The sequence below is a fragment of the Oncorhynchus nerka genome, linkage group LG25 (genome assembly GCF_034236695.1).
Source record: "Oncorhynchus nerka isolate Pitt River linkage group LG25, Oner_Uvic_2.0, whole genome shotgun sequence".
Taxonomy (NCBI): domain Eukaryota; kingdom Metazoa; phylum Chordata; class Actinopteri; order Salmoniformes; family Salmonidae; genus Oncorhynchus; species Oncorhynchus nerka.
This window is the reverse complement of record NC_088420.1, coordinates 54,311,302-54,329,218: the sequence shown is the minus strand read 5'-3', so window position 1 is coordinate 54,329,218 and position 17,917 is coordinate 54,311,302. Positions and strand designations below refer to the sequence as shown.

Sequence of the window (17,917 nt, the reverse complement as noted above, 5' to 3'; positions counted from 1 at the left end):
CACGATTGCTATGACCTCGTTTTTTTAAACAGCTTTGTGCTTTACTTACAATTTTACTAGCCTAGGGTTCAGTCTTTCATATAAGCAAAACGCAGTAACAAACTGCAGAAACAACTACCGGTATGTCGTAATTCCAACCAGCATGAAGCATCCCAATTATTTTTCTACTCTCATTAGCACTGATTTCGCAGATAGCTGCAGTTTTTTTTGAATATGTTTTACTTGTAATGATTGTGATGTGGTCGTTGTTCCACACCCGGCCATGATTACAGACATCTGTGTGTGTCCTTCCAAACGATATAAACTAGTGACCTGCAGTGTTTGTCATTATACCCTGATGAAGACAGCTTGTCTGTCGAAATGTTGGTTATTAAATTATTGCTTTTGAGCTCATAGTGTGAGGCTCTCCTTTTCTTTTTGAAGTTTCTTAATTGTTTTAACTATTTTAGTTGAATGCACTGATTGTATGTAAGGCTGTCTACTAAATGACTAATATGAAAAATATATATATATACAATGTCCCTGTCCCTACTCATGGATTGCTGTCGGTCAGTTATGACAACACAAATGGAAAGTGAAAAGTGCTTATGTTTTGACTTCGAACTGGATTTAGATAGCATATTCCTGCAGTATGATAAGAAAAACAGTTTAATGAGACAGAGGTGTATACTCACAGACTGCTGCAGGTCAGGGATGACCACACAGAAGACCAGTGACTCCCTGCGGGCGGCCTTATCCTTCTCTGCCCTCCTGTCGGTCCTTCTGCTGGCCCTTTCCCCTCCAGGTCCTCCATGGCCAGCCTCCTCCTTGGAGCTGTCTGTCTCAAAACCTCCAGACCCGTCAGAGACACTCTGGGCCATTTCTTCCTCACTGGACGTAGGACTCCGAGGCATGATAGTCTACTGGAGAGAGGAGACAGTGCTACACAATGTACATTATACAGTATATACTACTAACACACATACAGTTGAAGTCGGATCAATCTTTCACAATTCCTGATATTTAATCACAGTAAAAAATTCCCTGTCTTAGTCAGTTAGGATCAACACTTTATTTTAAGAATGTGAAACATCAGAATAATAGTAGCGAGAATGATTTATTTCAGCTTTTATTTCTTTCATCACATTCACAGTGGGTCAGAAGTTTACATACACTCAATTAGTATTTGGTAGCATTGCCTTTAAATGATTTAACTTGGGTCAAAAGTTCCGGGTAGCTTCCCACAATGGTAGCCTAGTGGTTAGAGCGTTGGACTAGTAACCGGAAGGTTGCGAGTTCAAACCCCCGAGCTGACAAGGTACAAATCTGTCGTTCTGCCCCTGAACAGGCAGTTAACCCACTGTTCCCAGGCCGTCATTGAAAATAAGAATGTGTTCTTAACTGACTTGCCTGGTTAAATAAAGGTAAAAATTTAAATTAAAAAAATAAGTTGGGTGAATTTTGGCCCATTCCTCCTGACAGAGCTGATGTAACTGAGTCAGGTTTGTAGGCCTCTTTGCTCACACACTCTTTTTCAGTTCTGCCCACACATTTTCTATAGGAATGAGGTCAGGGCTTTGTGATGGCCACTCCAATACCTTGACTTTGTTGTCCTTAAGCCATTTTGCCACAAATTTGGAAGTATGCTTGGGGTCATTGTCCATTTGGAAGACCCATTTGCGACTAAGCTTTAACTTCCTGACTGATGTCTTGAGATGCAGCTTCAATACATCCACATAATTAGCCTGCCTCGTGATGCCATCTATTTTGTGAAGTGCACCAGTCCCTCCTGCTGCAAAGCACCCCCACAACATGATGCTGCCACCCCTGTGCTTCACGGTTGGGATGGTGTTCTTCGGCTTGCAGGCCTCCCCCTTTTTCCTCCTAACATAACGATGGTCATTAAGGCCAAACAGTTCTATTTTTGTTTCATCAGACCAGAGGACATTTCCTCACAAAGTACGATCTTTGTTTCCATGTGCAGTTGCAAACCGTAGGCTGGCTTTTTTCTGGCGGTTTTGGAGCAGTGGCTTCTTCCTTGCTGAGCGGCCTTTCAGGTTATGTCGATATAGGATTCATTTTACTGTGGATATAGATACTTTTGTACCGGTTTCCTCCAGCATCTTCACAAGGTCCTTTGCTGTTGTTCAGGAATTGATTTGCACTTTTCGCACCAAAGTACGTCCATCTCTAGGAGACAGAACACGTCTCCTTCCTAAGCGGTATGACGGCTGCGTGGTCCCATGGTGTTTATACTAGCGTACTATTGTTTGTACAGATGGACGTGGTACCTTCAGGCGTTTTGAAATTGCTCCCAAGGATGAACCAGACCTGTGGAGGTCTACAATTGTTTTTCTGAGGTCTTGGCTGATTTATTTTGATTATTTTGAACAAAACTATAGTTTGTTCACAAGAAATTTGTGGAGTGGTTGAAAAAAAAAGAGTTTTAATGACTCCAACCTAAGTGTATGTAAACCTCCGACTTCAACTGTACAAGCTCTGAAGGTCTGGCTACGAGGCATGGTCGGGCCAGGGATAGAGGACACAGAGTTATAGGGCTTCATTATACTGTAACCGACCCCAGATACACACATTGACACAGTGTACTTCACACATAAAAGACTAACACACAGAAACACACACACACACACGCCACCTCTGGACTCAACGTTGCGCTTCGAGGTATGATACCGTACTACGCTGTTGCCGGGGGAGGGAGGGGAGAAAGGAGAGAAGAGAGGTGAGAAGAGTGAGGAGAAAATAAATATTACACAGTGTACTTTATACACATGTACACACACAAAAGTTCTGGTCCATCTCCTCCTCACTGGACATTAGGCAACGAGGAATGATAGCCTACTGGTCAGGCCAGCAAGAGAAAAAGAGGAGAGGAGCGGAGAGAGAGAGCGAATGGAGCACACAGTGTTACCTAGAAATCTGTACAATTACAGACACAGATACACATACAAACACAGTGTACTTCCCACACAGACACATGCACACAGCATCACACACACAACGTTGCACGCACGCACACACACACACACACACACACACACACACACACACACACACTGTGGAGTATCTCCTTCTCACTGGACGTCAGGCCTGATATCGGACTGTGGTTGGGGGAGGGAGAAGAGAGAGGAGAGATGAGAGAGGAGAGAAGAGACAGGGTCACCCAGATCCATACATTTATTACAATGTCACACGCACACATACAAACAGGACTGTGATAATGCTATATCCCAATTATCTTTCTTTACTCCCAAAGTGTGCACCTGTTCACTTCCCTTCACTGAAATGAAAGGAATTTACTGGAATAAGAAATAAGGTGGAAACCTCCAATCACCCATGTCTCCACCAAATCCAATGCTTTTAGATTTGTGGGAAGTAGTGAAATAGTGAGTGCACACTGCAGGAGAAAGGAGATATCATTGGGACGTGATTCCTATCCCCTCATTTGGCGCCAAACACAGATTTGGAGTGTTTGCTAATGTTTACTTGTGTTGCTAGCGTGTACTGTACAAGCATATTCCTATAGCTAAACATGTTCCACAGTTGTTATGCAAAAGATTACACTAGAGTAGAAATGTTACATTGTTTGTTATAGTTTAAAGTTATATTATCGGGGCATTCACATGCTTGTGGTAAGTGGGAAACTATAAATCAAATCAAACTTTATTTGCCACATGCGCCGAATTCAAGTGTAGACTTTACCATTAAATGCTTACTTACAAGCACTTAACCAACAGTGCAGTTCAAGAAGAAGAAAATATTTACCAAGTAGGCTGAAATAAAAAGTAATAATAAAAAGTAACACAATAAGAATGTCAATAATGAGGCTATATACAGGGGGCACCGGTACAGAGTCCGTGTGCAGGGGTACAGGCTAGTTGAGGTAATCTGTACATGTAGGTGGGGGCGAAGTGACTATGCATAGGTAACAAACAAGCAGTGAGTAGCAGCAGTGTACAACGGGGGGGGGGGGGGGGTCAATGTAAATTGTCCAGAGACGATTTTTAAGAATTGTTCAGCAGTCTAATGGCTTGGCGGTAGAAGCTGTTGAGGAGCCTTTGGTCCTAGACTTGGTGCTCCGGTACCGCTTGCAGTGAGGTAGCAGAGAAAACAGTCTAGAACTTGGGTGACTGGAGTCTCTGCCAATTTTATGGGCTTACCTCTGACACTGCCTATTATATAAGTCCTGGATGGCAGGAAGCTTGGCCCCAGTGATGTACTGAGCCGATTGCACTACCCTCTCTAGCGCCTTACGGACAGATGCCGAGCAGTTGCCATACCAGGCGGTGATGCAACCGGTCAGGATGCTCTCGAGGGTGCAGCTGTAGAACCTTTTGACGATCAGGGGACCCATGCCAAAAAGAAATTGTCTCCTGAGGGGAAAAAGGTTTTGTCGTGCCCTCTTCACGACTGTCTTGGTATGTTTGGACCATGATAGTTTGTTGGTGATGTGGACACCAAGGAACTTGAAACTCTCGACCCGCTCCACTACAGCCCCATTGATGTTAATGGGGGCCTGTTCGGCCCACCTTTTCCTCTAGTCCACGGTCAGCTCCTTTGTCTTGCTCACATTAAGTGAGAGGTTGATGTCCTGGCACCACACGGACAGTTCTCTGACCTCCTCCCTATAGGCCATCTCATCGTTGTCGGTGATCAGGACTACCACTGTTGTGTCATCAGCAAACTTAATGATGGTGTTGGAGTCATGTTTGGCCATGCAGTCGTGGGTGAACAGGGAATATAGGAGGGGACTAAGTGCACACTCTTGTGGGGCCCCAGTGTTAAGGATCAGCGTGGCAGACGTGCTGTTGCCTACTCTTACCACCTGGGGACAGCCCGTCAGGAAGTGCAGGATCCAGTTGCAGAGGGAGGTGTTTAGTCCCAGAGTCCTTAGCTTAGTGAGCTTAGTGATGAGCTTCGTGGGCACTATGGTGTTGAACGCTGAGCTGTAGTCAATGAACAGCATTTTCACATATGTGTTCCTTTTGGCCAGGTGAGAAAGGGCAGTGTGGAGTGCGATTGAGATTGGATCTGTTGGGGCGGTATGCGAATTGGAGTGGGTCTAGGTTGTTTGGGAGGATGCTGTTGATGTGAGCCATGGCCAGCCTTTCAAAGCACTTCATGGCTACCAACGTAAGTGCCACGGGGCGCTAATCATTTAGGCAGGTTACCTTCGCTTCCTTAGGCACAGGGACTATGGTGGTCTGCTTGAAACATGTAGGTATTACAGACTTGATCAGGGAGAGGTTGAAAATGTCAGTGAAGACACTTGACAGTTGGTCCGCGCATGCTTTGAGTAGAAGTCCTGGTAATCTGGCCCAGCGGCTTTGTGAATGTTAACGTGTTTAAAGGTTTTGTTCACATCGGCTACCGTGAGCGTTATCACAGTTATCCAGAACAGCTGGTGCTCTCATGCATGCTTCATCATTGCTTACCTCAAAGCTAGCATAAAAAGGCATTTAGCTCGTCTGGTAGGCTCGTGTCACTGGGCAGCTCGCGTCTGGGTTTCCCTTTGTACTGCGTAATAGTTTTCAAGCCCTGCCTCATTCGACGAGCATCAGAGCCGGTGTAGTAGGATTCAATCTTAATCTTAATCTTGTATTTACACTTTGCTTGATTGATGGTTCGTCTGTGGGCATAGCGGAAGTTCTTATAAGCGTCCGGATTAGTCTCCCGCTCCTTGAAAGCAGCAGCTCTAGCCTTTAGCTCGATGCAGATGTTGCCTGTAATCCATGGCTGGTTGGGAAATGTACATACAGTCACTGCGGGCACAACGTCATCGATGCACTTATTGATGAAGCCGATGTCTGAGGTGGTGTATTCCTCAATGCTATTAGATGAATCCCGGAACATATTCCAGTCTGTGCTAGCAAAACAGTCCTGTAGTGTAGCATCCGCGTATTCTGACCACTTCTGTATTAAGCGAGTCACTGGTACTTCCTGCTTTAGTTTTTGCCTGTAAGCAGGAATCAGGAGGATATAATTATGGTCAGATTTGCCAAATGGGGGGCGGGGGAGAGCTTTGTATGCATCTCTGTGTGTGGAGTAAAGGTGGTCTAGAATTTTGTTTTCCGTGGTTGCTGGTAAAAATGTGGTAAAACTGATTTAAGCTTGCCTGCATTAAAGTCCCCGGCCACTAGGAGCGCCGCTTCTGGGTGAGCATTTTCTTCTTTCCTTTTGGCCTTATAGAGTTGGTTGAGAGCGGTCTTAGTGCCAGCTTTGCTTTGTGGTGGTAAATAGATGGCTACTAATAACACAGATGAGAACTCTCTTGGTAGATAGTGTGCTCGACAGCTTATCATAAGGTACTCTACCACAGACGAGCAATACCTCGAGACTTCTTTAATATTAGACATCGCGCACCAGCTGTTATTGACAAAAAGACACACACCCCCACCCGTCGTCTTACCAGAGGTAGTGTCTCTGTTTTGCCGGTGAATGGAATATCCCGCCAGCTCTATGTTGTCCATTTCGTCGTTCAGCCACGTCTCAGTGAAACATAAGATGTTACAGTTTTTAATGTCCCGTTTGTAGGATAATCTTAATAGTAGGTCATCAATTTTATTTTGCAAAGGCTGCACGTTAGCTAGAAGAATGGAAGGCATTGGGAGTTTGCTCGCTCGCCTCCGGAATCTCAGAAGGATCCCCAATCTGCGTCCCCTTTTTCGGCGTCTTTTCTTCACGCAAAAGGCGTGGATCTGGGCCTGTTCCAGTGAAAGCAGGATATCCTTCTCGTCGGACTCATTAAAGGAAAAATCTTCTTCCAGTCTGTGGTGAGAAATCGATTTTCTGAGAGACGGTAGCAGCAACATTATGTACACAATAAGTAAGAAAATTAGTTACTCAAAACGCCCCCCAAAAATAACAGAATTGCACAATTGGTAAAACCTCAGCCATGTTCTTCGGCGCCATAAATCCAGCATTATTGTGTTTAAGTTTTGAAGTCAGAACAATTATCTTATTATCTTTGTCAATTACAACTAATGAACAATCTCTAATATTAAGGAAGTCTCAAGGTTTTGTTTGCCTGAGTTTAGGATGCGTACTCAGAGTAGGGATTTTGTTTTTATGAGTGTTTATGTCTGCTTGTTCTCATGTTGTATTTTTGGTCTCCTCCCCTTCGCCCCTTTGTGCTGTGTGCACCTTCCCAGTTACACCAGAGATCTGTATATTATGACGAGATACACGTCTCTGCCCTAAAAATGGTACTTGTTGTCCCAAAGTCGGAAGGCAGAAGACACGCTAAGGTCCTAAATAAGTCCATAGAACCACATTGGCCTTATTTTGGACATACTTTAGCGAGACAGAAGCCTCTTCCTCTATGGTTTACACACACACCAAGCCCCTCTCCCTGCCTCTTATGCCAACAAAGTTGAGAGATCTTCCTCTCCTACAAGTGGATTCAACTATTTCAGCTATTTGCATTTGAGGTTTGGTCAAACAGAATTGGTCATAAGGACACCAAAACACATTGAGCATTTAAAAAAAACTTTAAGAGTAGTTAACTCTTCTAACGATGCCCTTTTTACATCTCAACTACTAAAATTGTGCGCAGAGCAGACACTACTGAAGCGAGAGTATTAATGAGCATTAATTCTGGAAAATTAATGTCCAGTTTGTTGTGCACAGCATTGGGGTACCACGTACCGCTAGCAGCATTTTAGCCAAAGACTGCTATACTAGTTGTCTAGTCTGTTTTATAAATGTGCAATAAGCATAAAGCATAATTGTATAAGGAATTGGCAACTCGTTCTCATTCTGAGAAATAAGGTAGGCCATTTGATTTCAACATCTGAACAAAGTGGACAGGCTAACATGCCTTTAAAACAGTTGGAGACAGACTGAAGGGTGTTTTCATAACAATTCAACTGTTCAACCTTGTTAGCTAGCAAATAGATCCAAGTTGACTATACTTGAAATATAAATATTAGCTGGCTAATCCCTAGCACGTGGGCTTGAGAGATTGTTGATGAGACCTGTGTCTATAGCCTAACACCTGCTTCAAGAAGTTAGTCATTATTAGTCAATGTGGTTCTAGTTTAATTCTTAACAAAAATAGCATTTTCAAAGACAGACTTGAAAGCCAGATTAGTGATTATTGCAACACCAAAAAAGCAGGTTCAACTATCTTGATAAAATAAAATAAATTATTAGTGGGTCTTATGGCTGTGGAAGGCTTACAGTGCATTCAAAAAGTACTCGGACCCCTTCACTTTTTCCACATTTTGTTACAGCCTTATTCTAAAATGGATAAATCAATCTAAACATATAATGACAAAGCGAAAACAGATTTTTAGAAATATTAGCAAATACAAAAACATTCAGACCCTTTGCTATGAGACTTGAAATTGAGCTCAGATGCATCCTGTTTCCATTGATCATCCTTGAGATGTCTCTACAACTTGATTGGAGTCCACCTGTGATAAATTCAATTGACTGGACATGACTTGTAAATGCACACACCTGTCTATATAATGTCCCACAGTTGACAGGATATGTCAGAGCAAAAAGCAAGTAATGAGGTCAAAATAATTGTCTGCAGAGCTCCAAGACAGGATTGAGTCGAGGCTCAGATCTGGGGAAGGGTACCAAAACATTTCTGCAGCATTGAAGGTCCCCAAGAACACAGTGACCTCCATCATTCTTAAATGGAAGACCACCAAGACTCTTCCTAGAGCTGGCTGCCCGGCAAAACTGAGCAATCGGGGGAGAGCAGAGTGACTATGGGGTTCTTGGTCATCTCCCTGATCAAGAGCTCCAAAGTACCTCTGTGAAGATGGGAGAATCTTCCATAAGGACAACCATCTCTGCAGCACTCCACCAATCAGGCCGTTATGGTAGAGTTGCCAGACGGAAGCCACTCCTCAGTAAAAGGCACATGACAGCCCGCTTGGAGTTTGTCAAAATGCACCAAAAGGACTCTCAGACCATGAGAAACAAGATTCTCTGGTCCGATGAAACCAAGATTGAACTCTTTGGCCTGAATGCCAAGCGTCACATCTGGAGGAAACCTGGCACCATCCCTATGGTGAAGCACGGTGGTGGCAGCATCATGCTGTGGGGATGTTTTTCAGCTGCAGGAACTGGGAGACTAGTCAGGATCGAGGGAAAGATGAGTGAAGCAAAGTACAGAGAGATCCTTGATGAAAAGCTTCTCCAGAGCTCTCAGGACATCAGACTGGGGCGAAGGTTCACCTTCCCACGGGACAATGACCTTAAGCACACAGCCAAGACAATGCAGGAGTGGCTTCGGGACAAGTCTCTGAATGTCCTTGAGTGGCCCAGCCAGAGCCCGGACTTGAACCCGATTGAACATCTCTGGAGAGACCTGAAAATATCTGTGCAGCAACGCTCCCCATCCAACCTGACAGAGCTTGAGAGAATCTGCAGAGAAGAATGGGAGAAACTCCACAAATACAGGTGTGCCTATCTTGTAGCGCCATACCCAAGAAGACTTGAGGCTGTAATTGGTGCCAAAGGTGCATCAACAAAGGGTCTAAATAGTTACGTTAAATGTGTAATACATTGGCACATTTTTTTTTGCTTTGTCATTATTGAGTATAGATTGTATAGATTGATGAGGGAAAAAACTATTTTATCCATTTTAGAATAAGGCTGTAACGTAACAAAATGTGGAAAAAGGGATCTGAATACTTTCCGAATGCACTGTATAGCCTTGTATAACTTCACAAGCCCTGAACTCATTAGATTATTGATGACTGTTTTGAAATGGAGTGTTTTTGACCTTTAATTGTACAACGTTTATTTAGACAAACTAACTCAGAGCATGCCCTGGCCAGCTGGCAAGTGTCTTCACTGACATTTTCACTGACATTTTAGAAATGCCCGAAGCGCACTCTGGCATTCCAGATTGAATTTACGAACACACCCGATGTCATAAAACGTCTAGCTAGTAATTTGTTATGCTAACAAGCTAGCAAGAGGTTGCATTGCAACAGCATCAATGTCCGGTAGACATGAGTAGCGCTACGCAACTGAAAGGATACCGTTTGCTACAGTATACTGTCTTGTTTTGCACACTTTGTACAAAATAATACAATGCAGTACTACAGGATATTTCTTATCGTAGCTCTTTATAAGCCAGCTTTAACTGGCATGTTCACGTATCGCCAACCAGGATCAAACTGCCCGTGACCTAACCATTTGGGTGGTCTTAACCAATCATAGCACAGTATGATATGGTGGTAAAATGCATCCAATTACAATTCAGTATGTTTATACATATGAACATTACATCCCCCTTCTTTTAAAACAAAAGAAAAATGTTTACATATTCTAAGCGTTTCTTTTGAATACATGCTCTGTAGTTTGAACTCAAGGTAAGTAACCATTTATATTGCATACTACACCAACTGAATCAACATAGACTCTGTGTCACGACTCCTACCAAAGGTGGCTCCCCTTCCTGTTCGGGAGGCACGCGGCGGTCGTCGTCACCGTCCTACTAGCTGCCTCTGATCCCTTTTCCCCCCTTTCTGTTTATTAGTTGCACCTGTGTTTCGTTTAGGCTAATTGGTTGTGCTTTATTTACTAGCCGGCCCGCCTGCTGGTTGTGCGGGATTATTTCAGTGTACGTGTGTAGGTCACGGTTGTCCATGTGTTTGTATTTTGCTGGACTGTTTAAGTTCCCAGAGTTTGGGGCATTTGTTTGGGTTGGCATCGTTTCACTGTTGTGGTGCATTAAAAGTAGCGCTACCCTGAACTCTCTGCTTCCACTACACCCCGGGCGTTACACTCTGAAACAATAATCCAACATACTGTTACTTTTCAAACAAGGGATTCTCAGCAACTCAGCTTTCACTGTAGAAATAACATCATAACATTTCCAACAAATACAATACCAAAGCATTTCAAGTGAACTTTCAATAACAAGTTTACAGTCTGGAACTCTTTTAGGGCAGCGATCTGCCTACACCCTTTGACATTTCACAGGTCTAGGACAGCTCTGGGCTCTCTTCCTGACCTTGTGCGATATGATGCTGAGCATGCTTCTGTGTCAGTCAACAGTTCTTGTGGTGTTGCAGGTAAGAATGGTGTATGTTGTGCTGTGTGTGTTTAGTCCATCACGTTCTCTTTCAGGGGAACAGTTCATCTCATCAGTGTGTTGTTCTTTTGTGTTCAGTAGGTGACGACGTGGTATGAACGTTCAGTGTCAGCTGGCTGGATGACGACTGTCGGCCTCCAGAGGCCATGCTCCTGGATTCTAACTGACTCTCCGTCGATCAGTGGTGGCAGTGGTCTAGCTGACCTGTCGTAGTATCGCTTTTATTGTTGTTGTCTCTGTACACGTGTTTCATGCATTTCCTTGTAGCTGACGACCTCAGGTTGCAGCTGCTGGTTGGTGCTGGGAAGGATTGAGCGAAGTCTGCAGCTCATCAACAACTGGGCTGGTGATTTGAAGTTGTCAACTGGAGTGTTGCAGTATTCAAGGAGACTGAGGTAGGGGTCTGTCTTGTCTGCTTTTGCTTTGTCCATGAGTGATTTACCAATCTGCACAGATTTTTCAGCAAGGCCATTACTTTGAGGGTAATGTGGGCTTGTGGTGACATGTGTAAACTCCCATGCTTTTGTGAAGGATTCAAACTCATTTGATTTTTAACAGGGCCCATTGTCAGATCTTAAAGTCTCTACAATGCCATGCCTGGCAAACTCTGCTTTCAGCTTGGGTATCACAGCTGCAGATGTGGTGCTGTGAAGCTTGTCGAGTTCTAAGTATCTGCTGCAGTAGTCCACTGTTACAATGTAGTCCTCTTTGTTCCAGGTGGACAGATCGGTTGCCACGACCTGCCAGGGTCGGTCTGGGATACAGTGAGGTAACATTGGCTCTTTGGTGTTTGAGGGGCGTCGTTCAAGACATATGGCACATTTACCAACAATGTCCTCTATTTGTTTGCACATTCAGCGCCAAAACAAAATGTCCCGTGTTCTCTGTCTGCACTTTTCCATGCCCATGTGTCCAGCATGGATCTTTGTCAAAATCTCTTCTCTGAGACTGGTAGGAATAATGATTTTCTCGCCTTTGAAAATTATTCCGTTGATCAGTGATAGTTCATCACAATGGTCCAGAATTCTGAGACGCTGTGAGGGCATTTTCTCCTCTCCTCAGGCCATCCATCCTGTAGGACTTTCCTCAGCTGTGCGAGTTGTGAGTCCTTTTCTGTTTCTGCTTGGATCTCCTTCAGTTTTGTGTCACTAACTGGTAAGTTGCTGTACACAGTGTGCACTTGCATGTCCATGCCTTCACTGAGGCTGCTGTCCTTATAAGTAAGAAACTTCATGGAGAGTGTGTCTGCGACAGGGATGTCTTTGCCTGGACGGTGAGTGATTGTGAAGTCGTATTTTTGTAGTTGAAGGATCATTCTCTGCAGCCTTGGTGGTTTCCTCATAATTGACTCAAGGGTCTTGTGGACGGATTCCATATATGAACTGATGGAAACGTTTACATCCGAACAGTTTGGCGTAGAGCTCCTTTTCGATTTGAGCGTAGTTCATTTCACAGTCTGTGAGAGATTTGGAAGCGTAGCCGATGGGCTTTCCTTCTTGCAATAGCGCTGCACCTAGTCCATACTTCGACGCGTCCACTTGAATCTGAGCTCTTTGTTGGGGTCGTAGTAGGCAAGGATTGGTCCTGGTTCTCTCGTGATCAATTCTTTCACATTCTGGAAAGCAATGTCGTGTTGCTTGTCCCAGAGAAACTCACTGGACCGCTTTAGCAGTTGACGCAGGGGTGCATTAGCATTGGAGAGGCTGGGTGCGAACTTGGCTAAGTAGTTGACCATGCCAAGCACTGTTTCCAGCTCCGCGCAGTTCTTTGGTGGCTCCATTTCTTTTATTGCTGAGATCTTCTGTGGATCTGGCTTGATTCCATTAGCTGTGAGAAGATGTCCGAAGTAGCTGACCTCTGTAGCACCGACTGTGCTCTTCTCAGAGTTGAGCCAGACTCCTCTCTCGCGGGACCTTTGCAGCATCGCGCGGAGATTTTGGTCGTGTCCCTCTTTGGTTCGACCATAGACAAGGATGTCATCCACAATGGCCAAAACTCTGTCGAGGCCTTCGTACACTTCGGCGATCTTTCGCTGAAACACGTCTTGGGCTCAGATCATCCCAAAAGGCAGGCGACGGAACCTGTAGCGTCCAAACGGTGTGTTGAATGTTGTGAGCTTAGATGACTCTTCTGTGAGCTTGATAGCCTGATCTAGCGTCCATGACACTGAAGTAGTGTGCTCCCGCTAGCTTGTGTGTGATGCTATCTAGAGTCGGTAAAGGGTAATGGGGGCGTTTGATAGCCTTGTTCAAGCCTCTTGGGTCGAGGCATACTCGGAGCTTGCCTGTGCGTGGTTTCTCTACCAACACTAACGCGTTTACCCAGTCAGTCGGTTCTGTAACCTTGGTGACTATGTCAGATTGCTCCATGCTCTCCAACTCTACCTTCAGACAGGCACGGAGAGCAAGGGGAATCTTTCTCGGTGGGTAGACCACAGGGGTTGCATCTGGGTCAAGGTGAATGGTACATTCTCCTGGGAATAATCCTATTCCCGTAAAAACATCAGCAAACTCCTCCAGTAAATTGTCTGTCTCTACTGGTGTTGTCACTGATAAAACTAGCTTGATGAGGTCCATGTCTAAACATGCTTTAAGACCTAGCACTGCAGGTGCTCTAGTGTCAACAACTTAAAAGTCCAACATCATGTCACTTTCCTTGTATTTGCATTTGAAAGTGCATGTGCCTTCTACTGGGAGCTGTTCACCACCATAACTAGTCAGTCTGCGCGTGGTGGGCTGTAGCTCGCACTCAAATGTCTAGCAGTGGTACTTATTCAGAGGAATCCTGTTTACTTGTGCACCAGTGTCTAGTTTGAACTTTAGCTCTGTGCCTTGTGTTCCTGTCTCAATGTCAGCAAAGGCTTGCTCTGTCTCAGATATTTGACTTTTCTGTGTCACTGAATCAATAAACAGTTCATCAGCGTTTGACTCTTTGATTGGCATTTCATCTTCACTCACTGTGTGTACTGTTTTTCCACAGTAAGCTCTGCACACTTTTGCAAAGTGATTCCATTATCCACATTTAATACACTGTTTGCCTTAAGCTGGGCAATTTCCTTGTTCGCCATGCACTTGTATCCACAATATCCACATGTTTTGAGTCTGTGTTGCTCTGTTTTGGAGTTATGTCTCTCTCAGTTCTAAAACGCGCTCTCTGTGCACCAGCGGTGTGCTTTGATGTCTGCCTGACTGAGTGCACTGCTTGTTCACGTGATGCGCTCGTGCTGCCGCATGAAATGTTTCTCATCTGAGCCTGTGCTAGCTCGTGAGATCTGGCTATGTCGATAGCTTTATCCAGCGTTACCTCAGACCCAACATTCAAAAGTTTCTCTCTCACTCCCGGTAAGTGTACTCATCATTGTTTGCATAATCACAGTCTTTCACAAACAGACGCAGCTCTGTCACAAACTGTTCAAAAGACTGGCTAGCTCCCTGTACTTTCTCATGGAATTTGTACCTAGCGAAAATCGTATTGGTCTTCGGCGCAACATATGCTTCAAAACGATCCTAGTATGTTTTCAGTACCTTTGATTCAGCCTCGGTAAGTGTCCATGTGTTGAAAATATCTCTCCCTTTTTCACTGATCCAGAGGAGCAGGTAACTGCATTTTCCCTCTTCTTCTCTGTCCTTCAGAGGACCCGTGAACATTAGCTCCACATGCTGTTTGTACTTACGCCATGCATCGGGTAAGTTTTTAGACTCCCAGTCCATTCGAGGTGAAGGAACTCCAGAAAAATGCATCTTTTAAGACCTTTTACTCTGACACCATGTCTTGTTTTGCACACTTTGTACAAAATAATACAATGCAGTACTACAGAATATTTCTTAAGGTAGCTCTTTATTAGCTAGCTATAACTGGCAAGTTCATGTATCCCAACCAGGATCAAATTGCCCATGACCTAAACATTTGGGTGGTCTTAACCAATCATAGCACAGTATGATATGGCGGTAAAATGCATCCAATTACAATTCAGTATGTTTACACATATGAATATTACATATACTAAAATGAACTAATAGTATGTAGCATATAGTCATTAAGTATGTAGTATACAGTATGTTAGTATGGGTATTCGAACAGACTGTCCTCTCTGCTACCGCATGGCAGGCAGTTCTGGGATCAAACGGCTCCTTTATCAGCTTCTACACCCAAGCCATAAGACTGAAAAACAGTTCATCAAATGCCTACCCGGACTATTTACATTGACCCCCTTATTTTATTTAACTTTTTTTTTGCACTGACTCTCTTGCACAGGCTCGATGTACACTCACTGGACTCACTCACTAACCACACAATCACACATAGTACATTGACACTCCAACACACACAAAACACACACACTTGCATATTGACGCCCTGCACACACACATATACAGTACATTCACATTCCTTCACATACACCGCTGCTACTCTCTGTTTATTATCTATGCATAGTCACTTTACCCCTACCTACGTTAACTCGAGTCACCAGTACCCCCTGCACATTGACTCGGTACTGGTACCCGTATTCGTTGTTGAAATGTTATCGTGTTACTATTTCTCCTTTAGTTTATTTAGCACATTTTTCTTACTTACTTTTTAAAACTGTGGATTGTTGGTTAACGTCTCGTGAAGTAAGCATTTCACAGTATAGTCTACACCTGTTGTATTCAGCGCATGTGACAAATACCATTTGATTTTGAAAATGCATAATGATGAGTTTGTAGTTGTCAAAAACAGACTTGTCGAAAAGGTTAAAGGTCAGTGGTGAAACGTCACAACTCGGCAACTCGGGTAACAACATTTTCTCTGAGCTTCCCACTTGAAATTATGACTAAGAGCATTCAAGTGAAACTTTCCAGGTGGAACTACGAACTTACGATAACTTTTTTTATTTATTTATATTTTTTATTTCACCTTTATTTAACCAGGTAGGCTAGTTGAGAACAAGTTCTCATTTGCAACTGCGACCTGGCCAAGATAAAGCGTAGCAATTCGACACACACAACAACACAGAGTTACACAAGGAATAAACAAAACATACAGTCAATAATACAGTAGAACAAAAGAAAACAAAAAGTCTATATACAGTGAGTGCAAATAATCTTTTTGGAAAAACTGAACATTTGCTATATAACTGAGAATCTCCTCATTGAAAACATCCAAAGTTCTTCAAAGGTAAATGATTTTATTTGAATGCTTTTCTTGTTTTTGTGAAAATGTTGCCTGCTGAATGCTGGGCTTAATGCTATGCTAGGTATCAATACTCTTACACAAATGCTTGTTTAGCTATGGTTGAAAAGCATATTTTGAAAATCTGAGATGACAGTGTTGTTAACAAAAGGCTAAGCTTGAGAGCCAATATATTTATTTCATTTCATTTGTGATTTTCATGAATAGTTAACGTTGCGTTATGGTAATGAGCTTGAGGCTATAATTACGATCCCGGATACGGGATTGCTCGTTTCAAGAGGTTAAGGAAATAAATAGGCCATGGTGACGAAGTAATTACAATATAGCAATTAAACACTGGAATGGTAGATCGGCAGAAGATGAATGTGCAAGTAGAGATACTGTGGTGCAAAGGAGCTAAATAAATAAATAAATACCAGTATGGGGATGAGGTAGGTAGATAGGTGGGCTGTTTACAGATGGGCTATGTACAGGTGCAGTGATCTGTAAGCTGCTCTGACAGCTGGTGCTTAAAGCTAGTGAGGGAGATGTGAGTCTCCAGCTTCAGAATTTGCAATTCGTTCCAGTCATGGGCAGCAGAGAACTGGAAGGAAAGACGACCAAAGGAGGAATTGGCTTTGGGGGTGACCAGTGAGATATACCTGATGGAGCGCGTGCGATGAGTGGGTGCTGCTATGGTGACCAGTGAGCTGAGATAAGGCGGGGCTTTACCTAGCAGAGACTTGTAGATAACCTGTAGCCAGTGGGTTTGGCGACGAGTATGAAGCGAGGGCCAACCAACGAGAGCGTACAGGTCGCAATGGTGGGTAGTGTATGGGGCTTTGGTGACAAAACGGATGGGACTGTGATAGACTGCATCCAGTTTGTTGAGTAGAGTGTTGGAGGCTATTTTATAGATGACATCACCGAAGTCGAGAATCGGTAGGATGGTCAGATTTACGAGGGTATGTTTGGCAGCATGAGTGAAGGATGCTTTGTTGCGATATAGGAAGCCGATTCTAGATTTAATTTTGGATTGGAGATGATTAATGTGAGTCTGGAACTACCTGATAGCACGGGAACGCATAATCGATCACTGATTTTTAGGTCTCCTCACCCCCACCGGTGATGTCCAAAGATATCCGTTAGGTGTGCGTGCTCAGTAGTAACGTTGAGGGGTGTTTCCATAATAGCCTACATATTTAACAAATAACGATATTTGATATTGGAATACCTGTTCGGGAACATTTTGGATTATCCAGCGCTCTCTTCAATTCTGACCACCAAAATCTGCGATATCAGATGTCATGTGACAGGAGCCCTCCACACAAACACACACACACACACCATGCAGCCTTTGCAATATTGTTGCCCTAGTTTAGAGCTCTGGATGACACACAGGATGACACACATTCACACACTACTACCGGTATCATGAATTCGAACAGGCACTGCTTTAAAATTGGATATTGGTAATGCTTCAAAATACATTTTACAATAATGCTTTGCAAAACCCTAATTCTGTCTAACAGGGAAGTTTTTCAAATAGAAAATGCTGTATGTCGGATAGATTTGTATACTGGTTATATTTGACCGATACCACTTTACACAGTAATTGAGACACAAGTCATTGCATGTTTAAAATGATTCCACTATCCTTCCTTTTGTTAATTTCCTGCTCATTTCTCTCACTTTGTGATGCCG

At 43.7% G+C, this 17,917-nt stretch overlaps 2 protein-coding genes across 2 annotated transcripts in view; both read right to left on the bottom strand.

Moving 5' to 3' along the window:
• The window catches only part of shank2b (SH3 and multiple ankyrin repeat domains 2b), a 144,625-nt gene extending 143,732 nt beyond the window's left edge, over positions 1-893 (bottom strand). Inside the window, 1 exon segment of the mRNA XM_065009875.1 lies at positions 675-893. Coding sequence (XP_064865947.1) covers positions 675-893 — 219 coding nt within the window.
• An 11,682-nt stretch (positions 894-12,575) lies between these two features.
• Positions 12,576-12,986, bottom strand: LOC115108941 (uncharacterized). The gene has a single exon (XM_029633492.1). The coding sequence runs from the start codon at positions 12,984-12,986 to the stop codon at positions 12,576-12,578; it is 411 nt and encodes a 136-aa protein (XP_029489352.1).
• Positions 12,987-17,917: the final 4,931 nt, after the last annotated feature.

Excerpts from the sequence above, each read along its gene's own strand:
- LOC115108941 (XM_029633492.1), bottom strand. The coding sequence starts at position 12,986 with ATGCTGCAAAGGTCCCGCGAGAGAGGAGTCTGGCTCAACTCTGAGAAG.